General features: G+C 39.3%; 1 protein-coding gene and 1 long non-coding RNA gene across 11 annotated transcripts in view; one reads left to right on the top strand and one right to left on the bottom strand.

The window, feature by feature from the left end:
• Positions 1-1,583: 1,583 nt before the first annotated feature.
• Positions 1,584-19,684, bottom strand: part of CMSS1 (cms1 ribosomal small subunit homolog) — a 361,500-nt gene continuing 343,399 nt past the window's right edge. For all 10 annotated transcript variants that reach the window (XM_003309919.6, XM_063806052.1, XM_009445995.5 and 7 more), the window contains 7 exons: positions 17,761-17,890; positions 13,796-13,855; positions 12,355-12,457; positions 8,287-8,347; positions 7,784-7,871; positions 3,773-3,861; positions 1,584-1,882 (listed from right to left, as the gene is read on the bottom strand). In XM_003309919.6, the coding sequence (XP_003309967.2) occupies positions 1,799-1,882; positions 3,773-3,861; positions 7,784-7,871; positions 8,287-8,347; positions 12,355-12,457; positions 13,796-13,855; positions 17,761-17,890 (615 nt within the window). In that variant the 3' untranslated portion in view covers positions 1,584-1,798. The remainder of the gene's footprint in view (positions 1,883-3,772; positions 3,862-7,783; positions 7,872-8,286; positions 8,348-12,354; positions 12,458-13,795; positions 13,856-17,760; positions 17,891-19,684) is intronic.
• Positions 8,918-17,841, top strand: LOC134809461 (uncharacterized). Its single transcript, XR_010155283.1, has 3 exons — positions 8,918-8,999; positions 17,222-17,327; positions 17,739-17,841. It is a non-coding gene; the product is annotated as an uncharacterized LOC134809461 (long non-coding RNA).

Here is a 19,684-nt window from a genome sequence, read left to right as displayed (position 1 = left end):
CCCCAGCCCCACCAAACAGGCCCAGAGGCCTAGGAGGAAAAAATGGTTTCGTGGGCTAGGCCCTGGGCCCAGCTGCTCTGTGCAGCCTTAGGACATGGCAGCCTAATTCCCAGCTGCCCCAGCTCCAGCTGTGACTAAAAGGGGCCAAGGTACAGCTGAACCATTGCTTTAGAGGGTGCAAGCCCCAAGCCTTGGCAGCTTCCACGTGCTGTTGGGCTTATGGGTGTGCAGAAGGCAAGAGCTGAGGTTTGGGAGCCTCTGCCTCAATTTCAGAGGATGTATGGAAACACCTGGATGTCCAGACAGAAGTCTGCTACAGGGGTGAAGCCCTCATGGAGAGCCTCTACTAGGGCAGTGCAGAGAGGAAATGTGGGGTTGGAGACCCTACACAGAGTCCCCACTGGGGCACTGCCTAGTGGAGCTGTGAGAAGAGGGCCATCATCCTCCAGACCCCAGAATGGTAGATCCACTGACAGCTTACACTGTGTACCTGGATATGCTGTAGGCACTCAACACCAGCCTGTGAAAGCAACCATGGGGACTGTACCCTGCAGAGCCAGAGGGGCAGAGCTGCCTAAGGCCTTGGGAGCCCACTCCTTGCATCAGAGTGGCCTGGATGTGAGACATGGAGTCAAAGATTATTTTGGAGCTTTAAGATTCAAAGAGTGCCCTGCTGGGTTTCAAACTTGCATGAGGCCTTTAGCTCCTTTGTTTGGGCCAGTTTCTCCCACTTGGAATGGGAGCATTTACCCAATGCCTGTACCTCCATTGTATCTTGGAAGTAACTAACTTGTTTTTTATTTTACAGGCTCATAGGTGGAAGGAAGTTGCCTTGTCTCAGATCAGACTTTGGAGTTGGACTTTTCAGTTAATGCTGGAATGAGTTAAGACTTTGGGGGACTGTTGAGAAGGCATGATTGTGTTTTGAAATGTGAGAAGAACATGAAATTTGGAAGAGGCCGGGGTGGAATTGACGTGGTTTGGCTCTGTGTCTCCACCCGAATTTTATGTTGAATTATAATTCCCAATGTTGGGGGAGGGACCTGGTGGAAGGTGACTGGATCATAGGGACACATTTTCCCCTTGCTGTTCTGCTGTCCTCATGATAGGGAGTGAGTTCTCACAAGATCTAGTCGTTTAAAAGTGTGTAGCATTTCTCCCTTCACTCTCTTGTCGCCATGTGAAGATGTGCTTGCTTCCCCTTCACCTTCTGCCAAGTTTCCTGAGGCCTCTCAGCCATGCCTCCTGTACAGCCTGTGAAACTGTGAGTCAATTAAACCTCTTTTCTTTATAATCTACCCAGTCTCGGGTAGTTCTTTATAGCAATGTGAGAATGGATTAATATACCTGCCACCCTTTTTGCTGGGACCATGCCTCAGAGTTTACAAATCTGCTCCCCATGTACTATCTCCTGGAATCCTCAACAATGCTGTGAGACATTCCCACTTTGAGTTGATAAGATGGGGCTCAGAGAGGCAAGACCTTAGGCTTGCCTAAGGTCACCCAGCTGCTCTTTCCTTTCTCCTGCACAGTTACATCAGAAGCCAGTTGGTGACAGAAAAACACGGTCCGCTCAACAAGGATCATACACAAGCCGGTGATACTTTATTATATAAGAGAGTTGTCAAAAGGACAGTTTCATTTCTGTTTCAGAATCCCCACATTCCAGTGATCCATCTGTTGGCACAATTAACATAAACTATTTGCTGATATTTACTGAGTGCTTGCAATGTATCAGAGTCATTAAATAAGATGCAACTTCTACTGTGAAAACTGGAATCTTCATTAGGACACAGACTTAGAAAAGGCCCAGTTTCAAGGATTCTGACTTGCACAGACTGAGCACTCCCATTTCCAGAAGTTCGAATACCTCCTTTCTTATCTAAATGAGAGAAAAGAGGGGAAAAAAAAGATTAAGATCAAGCCAAAATGGTCTTGGTGAATAAATTCAACCATCAGGACTCCCTGATATTTACCCAGCTGTTATGGCCAGAATCAGAGAAGGCAAAAGTCCTAACACACATTTGATTCAGAGTTGAAATTTTTAAAATTATTATTATTATTATTTTGAGACAGAGTCCCATTCTGTTGCCCATGCTGGAGTGCAGTGGCGTGATCTCGGCTAACTGCTATCTCTGCTTCCCAGGTTCAAGTGATTCTCATGCTTCAGCCTTCTGAGTAGCTAGGATTAGAGGTGTGTGCCATGATACCTGGCTAATTTTTGTATTTTTAGTAGAGACAGGGTTTTGCCATGTTGGCCAGTCTGGTCTTGAACTCTTGGCCTCAAGTGATCCACCTGCCTTGGCCTCTCAAAGTGCTGGGATTACTGGTGTGAGTCACTGTGCCTGGCCTATTATTATTATTGTTTTGTAGAGACAGGGTCTTGCTTTGTTGCCCAGGCTGGTCTCGAACTCCTGGCTTCAAGTAATCCTCCCACCTTGGCCTCCCAAAGCACTAGGATTACAGGTGTGCACTGCCATGCCTGGCAGAATTAAAATATTTATATAAATGAAGGAGGAGGTACTATATAAAACATTAGTTTCATTAAAGTGCCCTTTTGTTTGCAGCCATTCAAAATAAAATGCTATACAAAGGTGTTTCAAGGACTCCACAGTGTGCTTTCTGTAAACAAGATTATATACAATAGTTCAGTATAGGATTTTATTGCCTTAGGATAACTGCTGAGAATGACAGCAACAGAATAAAAATAACTATGGGTGACAAGATGTTTTTGGACATTTCTCATTATTAGAATTAGAAACTTAGTAGATTAGTCAGATTTAATATTATAACTGAAATAATCAACTATGGCCTCATGCCTGATATCAAATTTGTTAAACCAGTTTTAAGAAACCAGTCAAGTCAGGGGACAAAATGCACGACTGTGTATGTGTGTGTGCATGTGCGTGTGTGTAACTGAGCAAATTGTTTTTTAACCTGAACTGATGTCTGAAATAACTCACTGATCAATTATAATCAGGTTTGGTCAATCTGGAGATACAGCTTTATGTGATAAATTAATTCATTCAGCATGTTTGGAAGAGTATTTCCAAGCCTCTTTGATAGTTACTGCCATGATTTGTTCTTGGTTAGTGACTGGTAATCATTTTTTTTCCTAACAGCTACTGTGAAGCATCAGGCTAGATTGAAAAATTAGCCCCATAATAGCGTGGTAGGTGGCAAAGTAATTTTTTCACATTATGATGATAATGGATTGTTTTTAAAAATATATAATGAGCTAATACTGTGCCCATAAACGCATTCGGTCATTCAATTCTGATAAACTGAGACATCAAAAAATTTCCCCACCCCATGAACCAAAATATCTTTCTAAATTAAGTAGGTGGGTTCTTGGGAATCCATGTGGAGATGCTGGCAGAGGCAAGTTTGTACCCCTGCTCCCCTAACCTGAGCCAAAAGTGCACATATAAGAATGAAAGATAAAGACGAGTGTGTCTACAAAGAAAGGCACAGGAGAAGTGCAGGTCCTTCAGATCTTCTTGTTTCTCAAAATGGTCCCTAGTGAGGAGAGGCCATTGGTCATTTAAGGAGCAACAGAGCTGATTCCCATGAAACACATGGAAAGGATACAATTATGTGTAAGGGGACGAGGTGGCCTCTATAATTATAGTTAGCTCAGAGTTAAAAAAGATAGAAATCATTTCAAAATCTAACATGTGCTGGCTCCTCATGTCAAAGACTTTATTACTGTGTTTGAACCAAGTTCAAATAGAGAAAAAATGATTAAAGGCAACTGCTGGTTACGTGGTACCTCGGGAATGTCCATCATTCTCCTCAACTTCTGATCTCTCCAGTTCCAGTCAAAAACCAGAAATTTTAAGGGGTTCAAATTAAGGCCACCTGAAAGAGACAGGCAGAGAGTTGCTGTAGTAAAGACCTCATGACATAAGCTTATTAAAATGATTTTTTATTCTCCGGGTTACTTTTTGTCTCATATGTTGTCCTCTCCCCCAGTAACTAATCTTCGCACATTAAGTGCTGCCCTTCCCTGATGGAAAACAAATGCAGCACTCTGAGACTTGCTCTTCTTATCATCTCATCACTCCTCCTGAGGAAAGCAGAGAAACTGCTCTTGCTAAGCTCCTCAAATGCTCACACGCTGGCCAGGCATCCATTTCACGAAGCCCCAGAGGCTATAGTCTCATTCCTGACAGGGATTTGCTAAGTTAAATCCCGCAGTTTGGGGTAGTTGCCTTTCAAAGGAGTTGAGTCCATGGAGTCTGCAGGGCTCTCAGGAGGTGAGTGGGGAGAAAGATGAGGACAGGGTTGGGTGGTTCCTTTTAGGCAGAAAAGGAAGTTGAGATGAATAGGCTCTACTCAGCTATCCTTCGATGAGGTTGGTAAATCACTTAATGACTCCATTCTCTGCTTTCCTGTCTGTCTAGAAGACAATTATGGACTGTGAGGGCTGAAGGGGACCTCAGGGATTGTGTAGTCCTCAGATGTCTCACAGTTGGGCATAGAGTCAGTTCTTGCCTCTGCTCCAAGCTGTTCCACGTCTCTTGTGTTAACAGTACCTGCAGCCTTCCTCTCCTGTGGCACTTCCCCTCAGCTTTTCCCTGTAGTATTTAAATATTTTCCTCTTTGCCCCTAATACTTGTTCATGCTTTTTATAATTCAAATGCCTGTTATTAAAAACTCTCTGCAAAATTAAAATAAAAATAGTGAACTGGAAAAGACAATGAGTTGATCATCAGTCTTCCCTTAATATAACTGCTCTCAGGAAAGCAAATAGGTACAGCCTCTCTGGAATGAAACTGAGCATAATATTATAACAGCTTCAAAATGCTTTTATTTGATCTCGAATTCCTGACCTCAAGTGATCTGCCCATCTCAGCATCCCAAAGTGCCGGGATTATAGGCGTGAGCCACAGTGCCCAGCCAAAATGCTTTTATTTGATAAAATAAATTTCCTTCTATGACATATCCCCGTGAAGCATCAGAAACATAAACATAGCTACTTGCAAAAATGATCATTGCCACATTATTTATAATAGCAACAATTTAGAAACAACCCAAAGTCTACCATAATAGAATTGCAAAAAAATAAATTTACAATAGAATATTGTAAATAGTGTAGCTATACAAATGAAAAATTAAACGTGCTTCATGACAAGGAAGGTAAGTCCTCATGAGATATAGCAAGTGAAAAAGGTAGGTTATAAAGTTATGAGATGCAGTATAATCAATCTCTGTTGTATAAAAATAAACATACAAATGTATAGAAAAAAGACTGAAAGGAAATACATTCATTATTAACAAGAGATTGCTTCTAAAGTGACTTGTTTTCTTCTCTGTACATTTTTGCATTTTCAAAGGCTCCTATAGTCAGAAAATCCCCTTCATTACTAAATTAAAACAACACAATTGCCTGTAATTGTATACATCCCAATGTCATGGGATATCTTTCAATGTCTGAAAACTCTCCTTATATATCAAACATATAAACATCTTATTAAGTCATAAGCAGCTACATATATGCTATTGGTGTCACTCTGTTAGATTTTTCACTTTTAGGGTGCTGGGACTATTCTCTTTAAACACTTTGTATGTAGGCAAATACCTGTGGTTAATGAATATGAAACCATTCATCCAATTAGAATCAGATGTAAAAATTATTTTCATTAATATTTTTTAAAAAATCGCCCTTTAAATGATTTTTCCATATGAAATAAGCCTTCATATTGAGGTCTCACAACTCTGTAGAGATCTGATTTCAATAGTCTGGATAGCTTTGCTTTTTCTCTTCCTCTCTTTCTTTTAAATACAGAGAAGAGTAATCCTGTTGCATGGGGTGGGGGCTGGGGAAGTCTGGTGACACACAAAAAAATCTGGATTCCAGGAGGGGCTGGTGGTGAATCTTTAGCTAAAAGCTGTTAGGGAGGCAGGAACCAACCTGAGAGTCCATCCTTAGCTTCTGATAACCAGCCAATTACTCCCAAATCTGTGTCTCATAGAAGGCCTTGGTGCCTCTCATCTGTTCCTTAACTTTCAAATGCCATAGGATGTCCACAAGACAAAAATCCAAACTCCTCAGCTTACTGTTCAAGGACTTTCCTCAAATTTCTTTCCAGTTACATCAGCTGCTACTAGAGCCCACGAAGTTTCCAAGCAAGAAAGTTGGTCTCTTTAATAAATAACTAATATTTCTTAAGTGTTTAGGGTGTGACACTTACTGTGCTGAGCTCTTTATTGGCATTTTGTTTTTATAACAAACCTCTAAGTAGCTACTATTACTATCCCTGTTGTTCGCACAAAGAAACAGGCTGAGAAGGGTTAAGTAACTTGCCAAGGTCACAGAGCTGGTAAGTTGCTAGACGTGGGATTTGAATCTGGAGGTCTGAGTCCATCACAGGGGCTCTTAACTGCAACATTGTTTTACCTCCTCATCAATTCCTTGTGATATACCATGTGCATGTGCCTGCTTTCTGAGAATCTCACTGGGCTGTTCTCCCATTCATGAATGCTTCCTCTGACCCTCCCGGCCTATTTCAATCCTCCCCACACTTCAAAGATCAGTTAAAGACCCTGCCCTGCAGATTCAGGCCAGCATAACTATCTCTTTCTCATTTCAACTCTTGTAGGACTTAGAAGTGCTCATTTGGCTCTTGGCATTTACTGCCTCATGCTATCGATCTCGGTCTATGTACACTTAGTTCTTCAGCTGGATGAGGAGCTCCTTGAGGAGAAAAGGCTCTAGAACCAGGAGAGCCTAGACTGATAGACCTTGGGGAGGGTGACTTAACCCTCTGAGCTTCAGTTCTCTCTCATAAAAAATAAAAAGGCTAGCCTGTAAGGATGCTGTGAGTGCTAAATGAGGTAACATATGTAAGGGTGTCAAGCGTAGCGCTGCGTACAAGTAGGAACTCGAAAGTGTTGTTTCCCTTCCTTGTCAGGGGCAGCCAAATTTGTTAGTTGTTGGTATTTGTACAAAACTCTGCATATAGTGGGTTCAACTAACCCTGGATGATTTTCATCTGGAGAGAAACAACAGTAGTTTTAGCTTTTGTTGCTCCCTGGCAAATGACCGTCTCTATAATGAGTTACTACACTGATGAACACATTACTTTTAGATATATAAAATAATCTGAGAATAGCTCCAGACAGTTATTTAAAAAGAAAGCTCTATTATATAATACATAAGTAATTTGGAAATAAGTATTGAAAAGAAATCATTCAATCTGCCTGGTAGGTAGAAGAGGTAATAAGATAATTGGCAGGTTAGCAGGTTCTTAGGCTACTGGCTTTGAGAAAGTCGGCAAACTATAAAAACCCACCAGTGGATGTTGTCTAGAATACTTTCTGTAAAGCACTAAAAGAGAAACACATTTGGGAAGAACTATTATGGAATGCCTGCATTACATTCATGGAAACTACGTTTTTTGTTTTAGTATGTTTTATATACCAGCCCTCAAAATGGGAGTCTCCCCAAGACTCAGTGGAGTGACAGGGAACTGCTCAACTCAAGCAGTGGCTGCACACTGGTGGAATGAAGGCTATGTGGATCCACTAACCTGCTTATAGCAGCTGGAATTTGACTCTGTTTAGGTGGGCACATGTACTTCGGTTTGCCACAGTCCTTATCATTCCCTATTGTGCTATACTTGCTGGTTGGTTTCAGAGATTAAAGGCCGAGTTTCCAATTCCTGAATTAACACAGAGGTCTGGTTTTTGTATATCCTGAATTTAGTTTCTGAGACTCACATGTAGGTAAGGCAAACTCCCAGCCCTGGGCAAGAGTATCACTGCCCTCTTGTCATACCTTGTTTAACAAGTTCTTTAATTCTCCCCGGAGTTCCTACACCCAGGTGCACCACACGCTTCTCCAGCAACTTTACCTGTGCCTGGACCTGTTCCAAGATGAAAGAGAAGAAAGAAAAGGAACTCATTAAGAAAGTGCAATCTTACACCAATTTAGAACATTTTATCTCAAAGTTAAGAAAGTGAAATACAAATGGAGCTATCCTTGTGTAGGGTCGACTTCCAGGGCAGAGATGAGCATATCCCTAGAAAACTGGTAATCTTCAAGGAATCAAAGGGTCAAGCCTCAGGTTCTATACAGGGACGGAGCATGGCAGTAGCGACTGCCATACTGGGGAGGTAGGTATGCAGAAGCATAGAATTTAAAAAACCAGAAAAGTTGTTAAATGTTACATAAGGAAGGAACTCAATAAAATATGTGCTAAGGAGATTAGGAGAAGAGGTTGAAAGGAAAAAGCTGAGGTCTGGGAGAGGCCTTTAGGGATCACACAGGCCCTTGCTTACCTTTATGTGCTTTGCAAATAATTTTATAACTTTGCCATCTCCTCTGAATGCTGTCATCGACCTAATGAAAAGAAGCAGGTGAATGCTTAAGAAAACCAACTCATTCTAGGCCACGATGACTACTTAAGTATTATGTCTTGCTTTATTCAAAGGATGTGTGCATATGTGTGTATATATGTGCATATGTACATACAAATTCTGAGATTTGCAGGTTAGCCAATCTTTGCAATGAGAGTGGGGTGGCCTTTTATTCAGGCACATATCTGGGTTGGCTTCACACTGCCATACACAAGGTCAACCTTACTTAGGCTTCCTTGATTACCGAAACACATGACCTGCCTTTCATTTGTAATACAGAATTCCTGTATTTCAGGTCCCTGGCAGAAAATTCATCTTCCAACTATGCAGCGCAGTTCTCATACAAAATTTGGTTGCAAAAGATATCTTGGAGCGGTGATGTCAGCTCGTTCTCTGTGGAGCCAAGGGCATCTACAAAGGTCTGCCTGTGGTGGCCATGAGGGAAGCCAGGAGATGAGCCTGAAAGGGGGAAGAGGGAGGGCTTCTATCCTTCTATCACAGCTGTCCTTTCTTATCTACTTTGTAGACTAAGTTCCTCTATAAAATTTTATAGGTGGAAATGAAGCTTCAGCCAAAAAGCAGGAAAAGAAGGAAGGAAGGAAGGGAAAGAGGAAGCAAAGAAGGAAGGAAAAAAAGTAAGAAGAAACCACTGACACAAAGGACTGGCTGAATTAAAGCTATGAGGGCAGGGGGTTATTGTAAATGAGGTGATCTGGGAAGCAGGGGTGAAGACTGAGGGGCACTTGAGAGTGATGCCCCCCGTAAAGGGGTCAACTAGTGCTCGGCTTTGCCAGTTATGATGATGTGAGACTATGGGCCTAAGACCCTCTGATTTTTAGAGAAGCCAGAAATCTAGATTTTTATACGTGCAATCTGATTTTAAATATGGGCAAGTCACTCACAAATTTTTTAGGTGCCAAACACTTGTAGGGTAAACTTAGCCTTTGAGTTGTCACTTTACAGTCTCTGGCTTACACCAGTAGGACAGGCAGACCATTTAGTTTCTAGGTAGTCAAGAAGCTAGATCTATCTACAACAATCCAGACCACCAGCTCTGAGGGCTGAGACGGCGCTGGTGCACCTGCCGTGCCTGCCTTTCTACCTCTACTTTGGCATCAGGTCCTCAGCTGGCACCAACAGCTGCTTTATAAACAGCCACATAACATTATCTGTCCAGGGTTTTTGTTGTACAGATGATACTGAGAATGCTGCTGTCACTATGTCACAGAGGGGAAAACTATTTCTAAGGGAACTTTTTTTTTTTCTTCTTAAACCCACAGAATGTCATCAATCTGGCAACTGATAATGTTTCCCAACAGATCCTGGCTGTTGGAAAGTGCAGGCCCCCAGTTGGGGCCACCTTTGCAACTGCACAGGGATTTATCGATGTGATTTTCAGCACCATTTCTAGCTCGCTTCACCTAATTTTCTGTTCTTTATTTTTTCCTTGCTTCTATTTTCACAACCTGTTTCTCATTTGTTGAATGTATTTCTATATATCATCTATATTTGAGGACAGACCTAACATGGGTTTTCTACTTTCCTTCATATATCGTTATTATATTTTGAGAAATATTGACCAGTAAAAACATATGAGTTTGCAAAATAGTGAATCATGCTATACAAGTTCTGTTGCCTCAAGTTTTTACTTATACATAAGCTTTCTCCATGGCAAGGTTAACCAGGAAGACAATTTAAAATAAGTCATGGCTCTCAATAGAACAGATGTTCTTATAAAAGTTAGAATTATTAAATATTAGTCTTTATGAATAGGGCTTGTTGTGCCTACTCAGAAATCACCTTTTGTAAATCACCTAACCTTGAAATGGATCATAGTATTACTGGGGACACAAAAAAATACTGCGAATTGGTAAATGAAGTGTGACAACACAGTACTTTTATGCCCTCAGTAAGGAATTTATGTATAACAAAAGTTCAAATCAATTTGATAGCTTTATTTTAAGAGTCCACCTCCAGGCCACACTCTTTGCCCTTAGCATCTGAATGTGAAATGAGGTAGTTTTTAAAGCACTGAAAAGTCAATGTGAATTCCCATGATTTCAGGACCGGCAAGTACAGCTGCCCGGAAGCAGTTGGAATCTTCAAGATAATTATGTTTAGAGCAGAAAAAATGGAAAGAAACACAAGTGTTTCACTGGGAGATTATATGCTACAATATAATGTGTGTGCATAATGTGATACAATTTAATGTGTGTCTCCACTTCAGTGGAGAAAGGAGGGTTTGAAGGACTATTACAGTTTAACAACTACTTTTCTAAATTCATGATTAGATTAGTTCATTTAGAAAAAACAGATGTAAATAACTATTGAATATCTAGATTTGCACCTTAGTCTATTTGACCAAGTTCCTCTTTCTTCAGGACTTGGATTTTCCTTTGTTTTGTCTCCTGTCAAAGCCTGGCCCAGAGCCAGGCTCTCAGAGAGAGCTGGTCCTAGCAAATCCCATCTGACTCTCATGGCTCTTCTCTGAAAGCTGAATGTTACCACTGACCAGTGGAAGCCTTTTTGTTTATTCTACAAAAACAACAGTAAATGAAAACGTATGTGCAAGCCCTTAGTAAAGCACTGACAAATTATCTTTAAAACATAATCTTTACCTTTAAGTTTTTGTTCCATTTGGAATTTATCTTGTTATAAGTGAGATATGAATCCAACTTTATTTTTCCAGATGGCTACTCAGTTGTTCCAACACCACTTATTAAACAATCCGTCTTTCCCTACTGATTTCTGATTTGTCACCTTAGGCATATGCTACATTTTCATATGCATTTGGGTCTGATCCTGAACTTTCAATTCTGTTCCACTCATCTGATCTGTCATGCATGTGCCAGTTCCATACTGTTAATTATTCTATTGAGACTTCAGAGTGCGTGTGTGTGTGTGTGTATATATATGTGTATATATATATGTGTGTGTGTATATATATATATGTGTATATATATATATAATTTGTAATCTCTAGGAATATAATCCTCTCATTAGTATTCTTTTTCAGAATTTCTTTGCCTATTTTTAGTTGTATATTATCCCATAAGAATTCAGAACTAGTTTATCCAGTTAAAAAAAAAACAACACAATTCTATTGGAGTTTTACTAGGAATGTGTGAAATCTGAAGGCTACCCTGAGTAAAACAGACATCCTTACAATATTGAGTTTTCCTGTTCAAGAATATGGTATACATTTTTGATTGTTCAAGTTTTCTGCATCCCTTAGATGATGTTGTCTGTACATAAGTTTTGGTAAGTATATTCCATGGTATTCTATCTTTTCTTTTTATAATGGAGATGGGGTCTTATTATGTTGCCCAGGCTGGTCTCAAACTCCAGGGCTCAAGAGTTCTCCCACCTCAGCCTCCCAAAGTGATAGGATTATAGGCACAATCTGCTGTGCCCGGCTTCTGTCTTTTCTTGTTACTATTTTAAGTCAGATCTTTTCTTCTAACTGGTTGTTTGGGGTATGATCTGGCTTTTACCCTTGCTCTCTATAATGTGTGCTCTCCACACAGCAGCCAAAGTGAACCTTTAAAATGATGATTCAGATCAAGTAAGTCCTCAAAATCCTATAATGGCATCCTATCTTGGGGTCTTTTGTGCTTACTCTCCCCTCTACCTGGAATGCTTTTCTTCCAGATAGCTGCTGGGCTTTCTTCTTCACTTTGTTCAAGTCTCTGATCAAATTGTCATCTCCTTAGAGAAGCTTTCTGTGACCACCCTTTTAAAAGTAGTCCTGATCTACTTATATCCCTTTGCCATGCTTTATTTTTTCCTTACATAACTTATCAATGTACCTGACGTTATAATGTATCTTCATTTGTTTATTATCTGTCTCCCCCACTGAAATATAAATTCCATGAGGGCAGGGTCTCTGTTTTGTTTATTGCTACATCTCCAGCACATAGAACATAATAGCTTGGCATATATCAGTTATTCAGAAAACATTTATGATATGGAATAGGTGAACCTTCCAACCTAATGAGCTCCAGGGCTCGGATGGCCGAGCTGCAGATGATCAGCATCAGGACCGATTTCTTCTCACTGTGGTTCTTCCTAAGTTTTACCCACTTAGGACAAACTGGAAAAAAGAACAGAAAACAATTATTTGAAATATGGCAAAACAGGGCACACCTCCCAAGTTGAGCATTTCTTCTTTGTTGAGTATTTAAACAAAACAAAATATAGTAAGCATGGTTCATTATAATTACAATTGTAATTCAATTTTCTGGTTATTGTAAATATTAGATTAAAATAAAGTATCATTAATTTGTAACACAAAACAAACATACCAAGTCCCTAAATGTGACTAATTTTAAAATTAAGTAAAAAAAATTGGAATATTACATTTTTGATATTTTAATTTAGGTTTGATACTTGAAGACAATGTTGATTAAATAGGAAACAAATTCTGATTCAATCATGTTAAATTTTAAAGGGACATTCAACATAAGATATAAAATGGAACAAACATTTAAAAACAGCATTTACTAAATACTGACATGGTGCTAAGCACTTTACATACATTTTCTTTTTAGTTCTCATAATCTAGTGAGTTTGATTCTATTATTACCTAGATTTACATTTTCTGAATTTGAAGCTGAGAAAGGTTTATGAACTCAAGTTGAGTGTCATCAGAATTGCTTGTAGTTTGAAAGAAGAATGGAAACTCCCTATATCTAAACTATTTCATTGCTGGCCATGAATAAATGACCAGTTGATATGAATAATTTAATTACTGCTGGCTACATATAATACATATTGAAGGGCCAGACACAGTAGCTCATGCCTGTAATCTCAGCACTTTGGGAGGCTGAGTGGGGAGGATCTCTTGAGCCCAGGAGTTTGAGACCAGCCTGGGCAACATAGAAAGACCCTGTCTCTACCAAAAATAATTAAAAAAAAAAATTAGCTGCTTGTGGTGGCACACAACTATAGTCCCAGCTGCTTGGGAGGCTGAGACAGGAGGATCGCTAGAGCCCAGGAGGTTGAGGCTCCACTGAGCTGTGACCAGACCCACTGCACTCCAGCCTGGGAGATGGAGTGAGACCCTGTCCCTCTCCAGCCTCCCAAAAAATAAATTTTGAAAAGATAAAATTAGATTGACTTCACAATAGCCTTGGTCTGAGTTGTAAACATGCAAACAGAATTTCAGAATCTCACAGATGGAACACATATCACATAGTCCATCTTCCTTATTTTTCAGATAAGAAATTAAGTCCAGGGGAGTACTCAGTGACTCGTCTCAGGTCAAACAGCAAATTGGTGGGGGACCTGGGACTAGAACACCATTCTCTGGATTCCTAGAGCAATAATGGCCTAATGTGTTATAAAACAAAAACGAGACCAAAACCTAAATTCCCAAAACCGGAGCAAAATAAGAATGAGTTTAAATAGATTAAAATCAGAGTTTACTTACTTTCTTTTAGGTATGAGGAAAGACTGTGAGTCAAATCATTGGCCTTGAGGAAACAGGAGTCTAGAAATATAATAAACATGCTTTGTAGATAATTTTGTAAACACACACACAATCAAAATAGATTATATGTGAGTTACGAGTGATGTATAAGGTTGTAAAATATTAGTGAATTGGGGGCCCATTTTATATCTTAAAGTGTTGCCTATATTTAAAATAACAGCAGCAGCAACAAGTACACTTTTAACCTGTCACGGAGCTGCCCATAATTTCTTAGAGCAGTGAAATAGGAGCTTCTTACATCACTCAGCAGATTTATGAAGCAACTTTATTTTCCAAATCCATAAAATAGGGACTACACAAATGCAAAATGAAGTGGCTAACAAATCTATGTAAACATGTTGAAACTCACTAGTTATCAGAGAAGTGCAAGTTAATATAATGAGCATACTTTACACACTCATTAGAATGGCAACTATTAGCAAGATGTATAATACCAAGTGTAATTGAGAATGCAAGTTGATGGAAACTCTTGTGAACTGTAAGTGGAAGTATAAACTGGTATAGATATTCTGGAAAGTAATAATATTAATATGTATATACCCTATAATTCTATCATTTCAATTCAAGGTAAATAATAGAAAGAAATTCTTGCATGGTCTATTAAGGTACACACACAAGGATATTCATCCTGACATTATTTGTGATACCAGGGTGCTTGAAGCAACCTAGGTGTCCATATCTGGGGAAATGGATGAGTATATGTGGTAGATGGAAACGCTGGAATATTATGTTGCATTTAGAAGCAATGAACTAGATATGCATAAAACTACTTAGTCATATCTGGAAAAAGTGTCAAGTGAAGAAAGAAACAGAATGAAAGCATTAGCACAAAGCCATTTTAGATACATTTTAATATGTATATACATACACAGGATGACATATTTTATAAGAATATATATATATTTTAAAAAATTCCTATCATATGAAAATAGAGTTTGGATTAGGGAAGAATGAGAATAATGTCTCAAAATACAACACAACATAACAATACAATAAAAAACAATATAACACATTAAAATAAAACAGGGGCTGGACTGATCAAAATGAAATTTATGTTGTGACCCAGCACATATAACTCATTAAGTGAGTAATTCAAAGCTGTTTTCTCCTATATTGTTGTGGAGCCTTTGGTGGTCTTTATAATGTCCCAAGCCTGGATATGATCAGACTCACCTGGAGAACTGAAGATACAGATTTCTGGGATGAAGTCTCTTTTGCATAGTGAATTAGAATCTCTTGGGGGTGGGCCTGGGAATCTGATTTTTAAGAAGTTCCTGGGTGATTCGGTTGCAACTAGCCTATAGGCAATTAGGAATCACTAATCTAAATCACACTGCAGCTCTCAGGAGACAGCAGAGAAGTTAATTAGCTCCGGGTGACTCCAACCTTGAAATCCTAATTAAGTGCCCATGTGTATGACATTAACAATGTACAGTGCACAATATTAATTGAAAAGACATGTTCCTGCCCTACAGACACAAACAACCTCAAATCAAAACCAAGTCAGAGGCTCGACAAACTAAATAGGAACAGTATGTTATTATTTATATCTACCTTATATGTGTATATATAAGGGGATTTATGTCCCTCCTTGAGCCTATTCCAAATAACCCACTGTATCTCCTTCCCCACATCTAGCTTAGATCTCCTCTCTGTCCTTGGTCTCATCAGTGTAGTGACCAGGGCCTGTTCTCTCAAACCTTCCTCTGATGTCTCAGTTTATTGTGTCTTAAATGGCCTAATTTTTTTAACTGAAAATAAAAACCTGTCCTTTTTGGTTATAACGTTATTTCAAACATATTTTCCTTCCTCCCCAAACCATGACCACACATTCTTGCCTAACTATATTACTGAACTCTAATAAAACAATAATACCAAACAAATTCACTATGGAACTCAAATGACTCCTTAAAAGTTTCTTCTGAGCTTTGACTCTCTCTAACTCCAGAGAGGAGCAAGGTTTACGATGTTCCATGAGGTTACAGAACAGCAGTGGTCCCATTGCTCACAAATCCTTCCTAAGTTCAAGTTGCTCTAACAAAGAACTAGAATGGAAAAGTGACCATTGAGTCACAGTAAAAATTAAACTTCAGTTAAAGCTTCAAAAGTGGTTTTGTTAGAATAGTTCCTGTGATACTGCAGTCAGGACATAGTTTTCACAGCAGAGGCCGTGGTGTGCTGAGAAGAGTGGATTATAACTGCTATTGGAACTGTCTGGGCTTAGTAAGTCTAAAAGTCCAGATCCTGCTCATGTGCAAATGCACTCCTTCAATTCCCTAAAGGGTAATCTCCTTGGAAAACAGACAGGGCACTCATGTCTCCAAACCCAATGTGTGTTTTTGAAAAAAGGATATCACAAAAGAATTATAAAAATTCAGGGAACAGATTGTTTTTCAGCTTCTCAAGCTTCTAGAAAGCATAAAGTTGTAATGGAAAACGGAAATCAAGCCACCCTCTACTTTTTCCAAAAGCAATATTAGATATGCCTAGTAGTCTATAAATAGCTCATCTGAAGCAGTTGTACCCAAACTTTTATGGTTTGATTTTATGACAACATCTATTTCCTCCCATCCCTGCCTAAACGAGTTAAAGGATGCATTATAATTTTGAAATTAATTAAAATTAGTTGTTTAAGCTGGGTGTGGTGGCACGTGGCTATATTCCCAGCTACTCGGGAGGCTGAGATGAGAGGATCTACTTAAGCCCAGGAGTTCGAGGCTGCAGTGAACTACGATGGTGCCACTGCACTCCAGCCTGGGCAACACAACAAGACACTGTCTCTAAAATAAATAAATAAATATTTTTTAAAAATTAGCTGTTTAAATTTTGTAATATCTTTTAGCTTAATTATAAATACACTAAGGCAGAGGATCTAAAATTCTAGTAGGCTTAAGAATCCCTTGAGGCAAAGTGTCAGCCTCGCAAAACATGCAGAATTTTGTTCCTACCTTTTGACAGTTTGCTTGAAAGAGTCTGGCCTGCAACCTAAAATACTATTCTAAAAACCATGACTAGAAATCCATAATAAGAGCAACAACAAAACTAAATTGCTTATTAAGGCTAAAGTTCTTGTCTATAATAGTTGAGTAAATCAGTGTTTCACATCCATACTTTTAAATGTGTACTTCAACTTCTATCCTCATGATGAATTCCTACTCATTGAATAGTCTGTTAAAAAAATGCACACCCAACAATTAGCCTTTTGAATAAAAAAATACAATCACAAATCTTAATATTAGATTTGACAAATACTGTTTAGCATCCAGTAAGGATATAATCTATCAGTTAAAACTATTTGATATAATCTATCAGTTAAAACTATTAGATTGAGGAAAAGAAGTATTATGTTTCTTTTTTTTCTTTGAGATGGAGTCTCGCTCTGTCCCCCAGGCTGGAGTGCAATGGCGTCATCTTGGCTCACTGTAACCTCGGCCTCCCAGATTCAAGTGATTCTTCTGCCTCAGCCTCCCAAGTAGGTGGGATTACAGGCGTGTGCTACCACACCCAGCTAATTTTTGTATTTTTTAGTAGAGATGGGGTTTCACTATGTTGGCCAGGCTGGTCTTGAACTCTTGACCTCAAGTGATCCACCCGTCTCAGCCTCCCAGAGTGCTGGGATTATAGGCGTGAGCCACTGTGCCTGGCCTGAAAGTACGTCTCTTTAAACAATTATTATTATTCTTCTTATTTTTAATAGCGATGAGGTCTCACTGTATCGCCCAGGCTGGTTTCAAACACCTGGGCTCAAGCGATCCTCTAGCCTCAGTCTCCCAAAGTGCTGGGATTATAGGCATGAGCCACCATGCCCGCTGGAAAATGTGTTAATTGACTGCCTGAGACACCTAACCATAACAGATACTTATGTTTTGCTCCTTGTCTTTAGGAAACTTGAAGCTTGGCTATACCTGGCAGGTTCAGTTCTTCTAATTCAATCACCGAGCGTCTGCTGCTATAATAGTCCTTCATCAGCTTCTGTAGGTCTTCAGGTAACCCTGGTTTTGGTTCTGATTTTGCAAGAACATCAGTAATTTTCTTCTAAGATATGAGAAAGAAGAAAAATGGGACGACATATTTTAAAATGGCATTTGGTTGGAATAGGTTAGTTCCTCTGGCATTTAAACGGCACATAGCTTTTGGTGTTAGCCAAGTGTGAATGTGGGTTTTAATAAATACATTTGAGAAAATTCACTAAATACTTCTTGGACATAACTATTGCTTTGAAAAATGAAAAAATGATCTAGAAGGCTCCCTGTAACTCTTGGTCTATGACTTCCAAGAGAACTAAATTTTTGCAGGCGTCTCCATACTGGGGTATTATTTTCTGTTAAAAGTAAAGAAATCTCATTGCTATGGAGAGCTCTCTTTTAGCCCTAGATGATTTATATTCCTGTAGGATTAGAATTTTGAGAATTTCTTGCCCAATCTGGTTTTTGAGGTGCTGAGTCTTAGTTTGGATTTCTGTCATTAGTGTAAAACCCGCAGTAGGAATCTGAGCATAGGGGCCTACTGAGAAGGGGACTTAACACCCTCGATTCTCAGGTCTTGGATAACTGATGGTATTAAAGTGGCCCTATGCAAAGTAGAAAAAATATTACAGGAAATACTTTCCAACATCGATTTTGATTTGGACTCACTTGTGTAGCATGTATTGAATGCTGCAGTGTAGCAGAAACCCACAATCATTCATTTATTTCCATCATAAGCTTCCCTTCTCACTTCCTTCTAATGTTCCACCAAAGATCCAGAAGGAGCATTCCCCACCCCTGACCCCAGCTTTTCCCCCTCCTTCTACAATATCCTCATTTCTAGACACTTGCCAAGAATGGTCAAGCCTCTGTCAAAGGAATTAACTTTTAAAAATATGTCATCAGTGGGCACATTTTAGTGTGACCTCAGTCAAGACTAAACTATCTAGCTAGAGTTTTGACCTTGAGCCACCAAGAACTTAACACTCCAGAAGGCCATTAGTGTACAAATTATCAAAGAGAAGTTAAAGTCACTTATTTAAGGACTTGCCAAACCTCAGCCAATTTGGCATCTCCCATTTTCCTATTTGGCCATTTGTAAGAAAAGAAAACATATGCACACACACTCTCAGTTTTCTAAAAGCTTGCTGTTAAGTAATAGGTTTGAGTCCATCTTCTTTCCTCTAATCCCGATCGTATTTCCTCGGCTGACTTCAGCAGCAGACCCCTCTTGGCAGGGAGAGAATTACACTGCTGTTTTCACAACTGTGGGAGAAGGTCATAGCTAACCATACTTTCTCCAAGGCTGAGCCATAAAAAAGTTTGTATATGAGAAAGAGTCTTTCCTGTGCTCACCAGCAAATATCAAAATGCAAGGTGGGGGAGCTTTTTTGACCTAATTTATGGTTCCAAATTAGTCAGAAGTGCCTCATACTACCTTCATCTGCTTATTATTTTCTTTTTATTCATACTTTAAGGTATAAGGTCTTAAAATCTGGAATGAATAGAAAAAGGAGGTTGGTATATTTCTTTTCATGGACAGAGCCAGAAGGGCCGGGGGAGGATAGCTCTGGACTCCTTCTAGAATTAGAAATCTATGTCTGACATCTGACCACACTGAAAACATAGGGTGGGTAACAAAGATATTTGGCACTCCACAGGACTGAAATAGGAGTCAGAAGAATTTATTCTTAGCTCCAACAGAAACACTTATTAGTAGTGACCTTAGGAAAGTCACCAAACCTCAAAGAATCTTACAATGTTTGCATCTCTTAGGTGGGGATTACAATAGTTGCCTCAAGAAAGTATGATATATAAAAATGTGATGGAAACCATGTGGGGCCATACAAATTTAAGAAATTAT

The sequence above is a fragment of the Pan troglodytes genome, chromosome 2 (assembly GCF_028858775.2).
Source record: "Pan troglodytes isolate AG18354 chromosome 2, NHGRI_mPanTro3-v2.0_pri, whole genome shotgun sequence".
NCBI lineage: Eukaryota > Metazoa > Chordata > Mammalia > Primates > Hominidae > Pan > Pan troglodytes.
The sequence above is the reverse complement of the archived record's forward strand: the minus strand, read 5'-3'. Positions and strand labels throughout refer to the sequence as shown.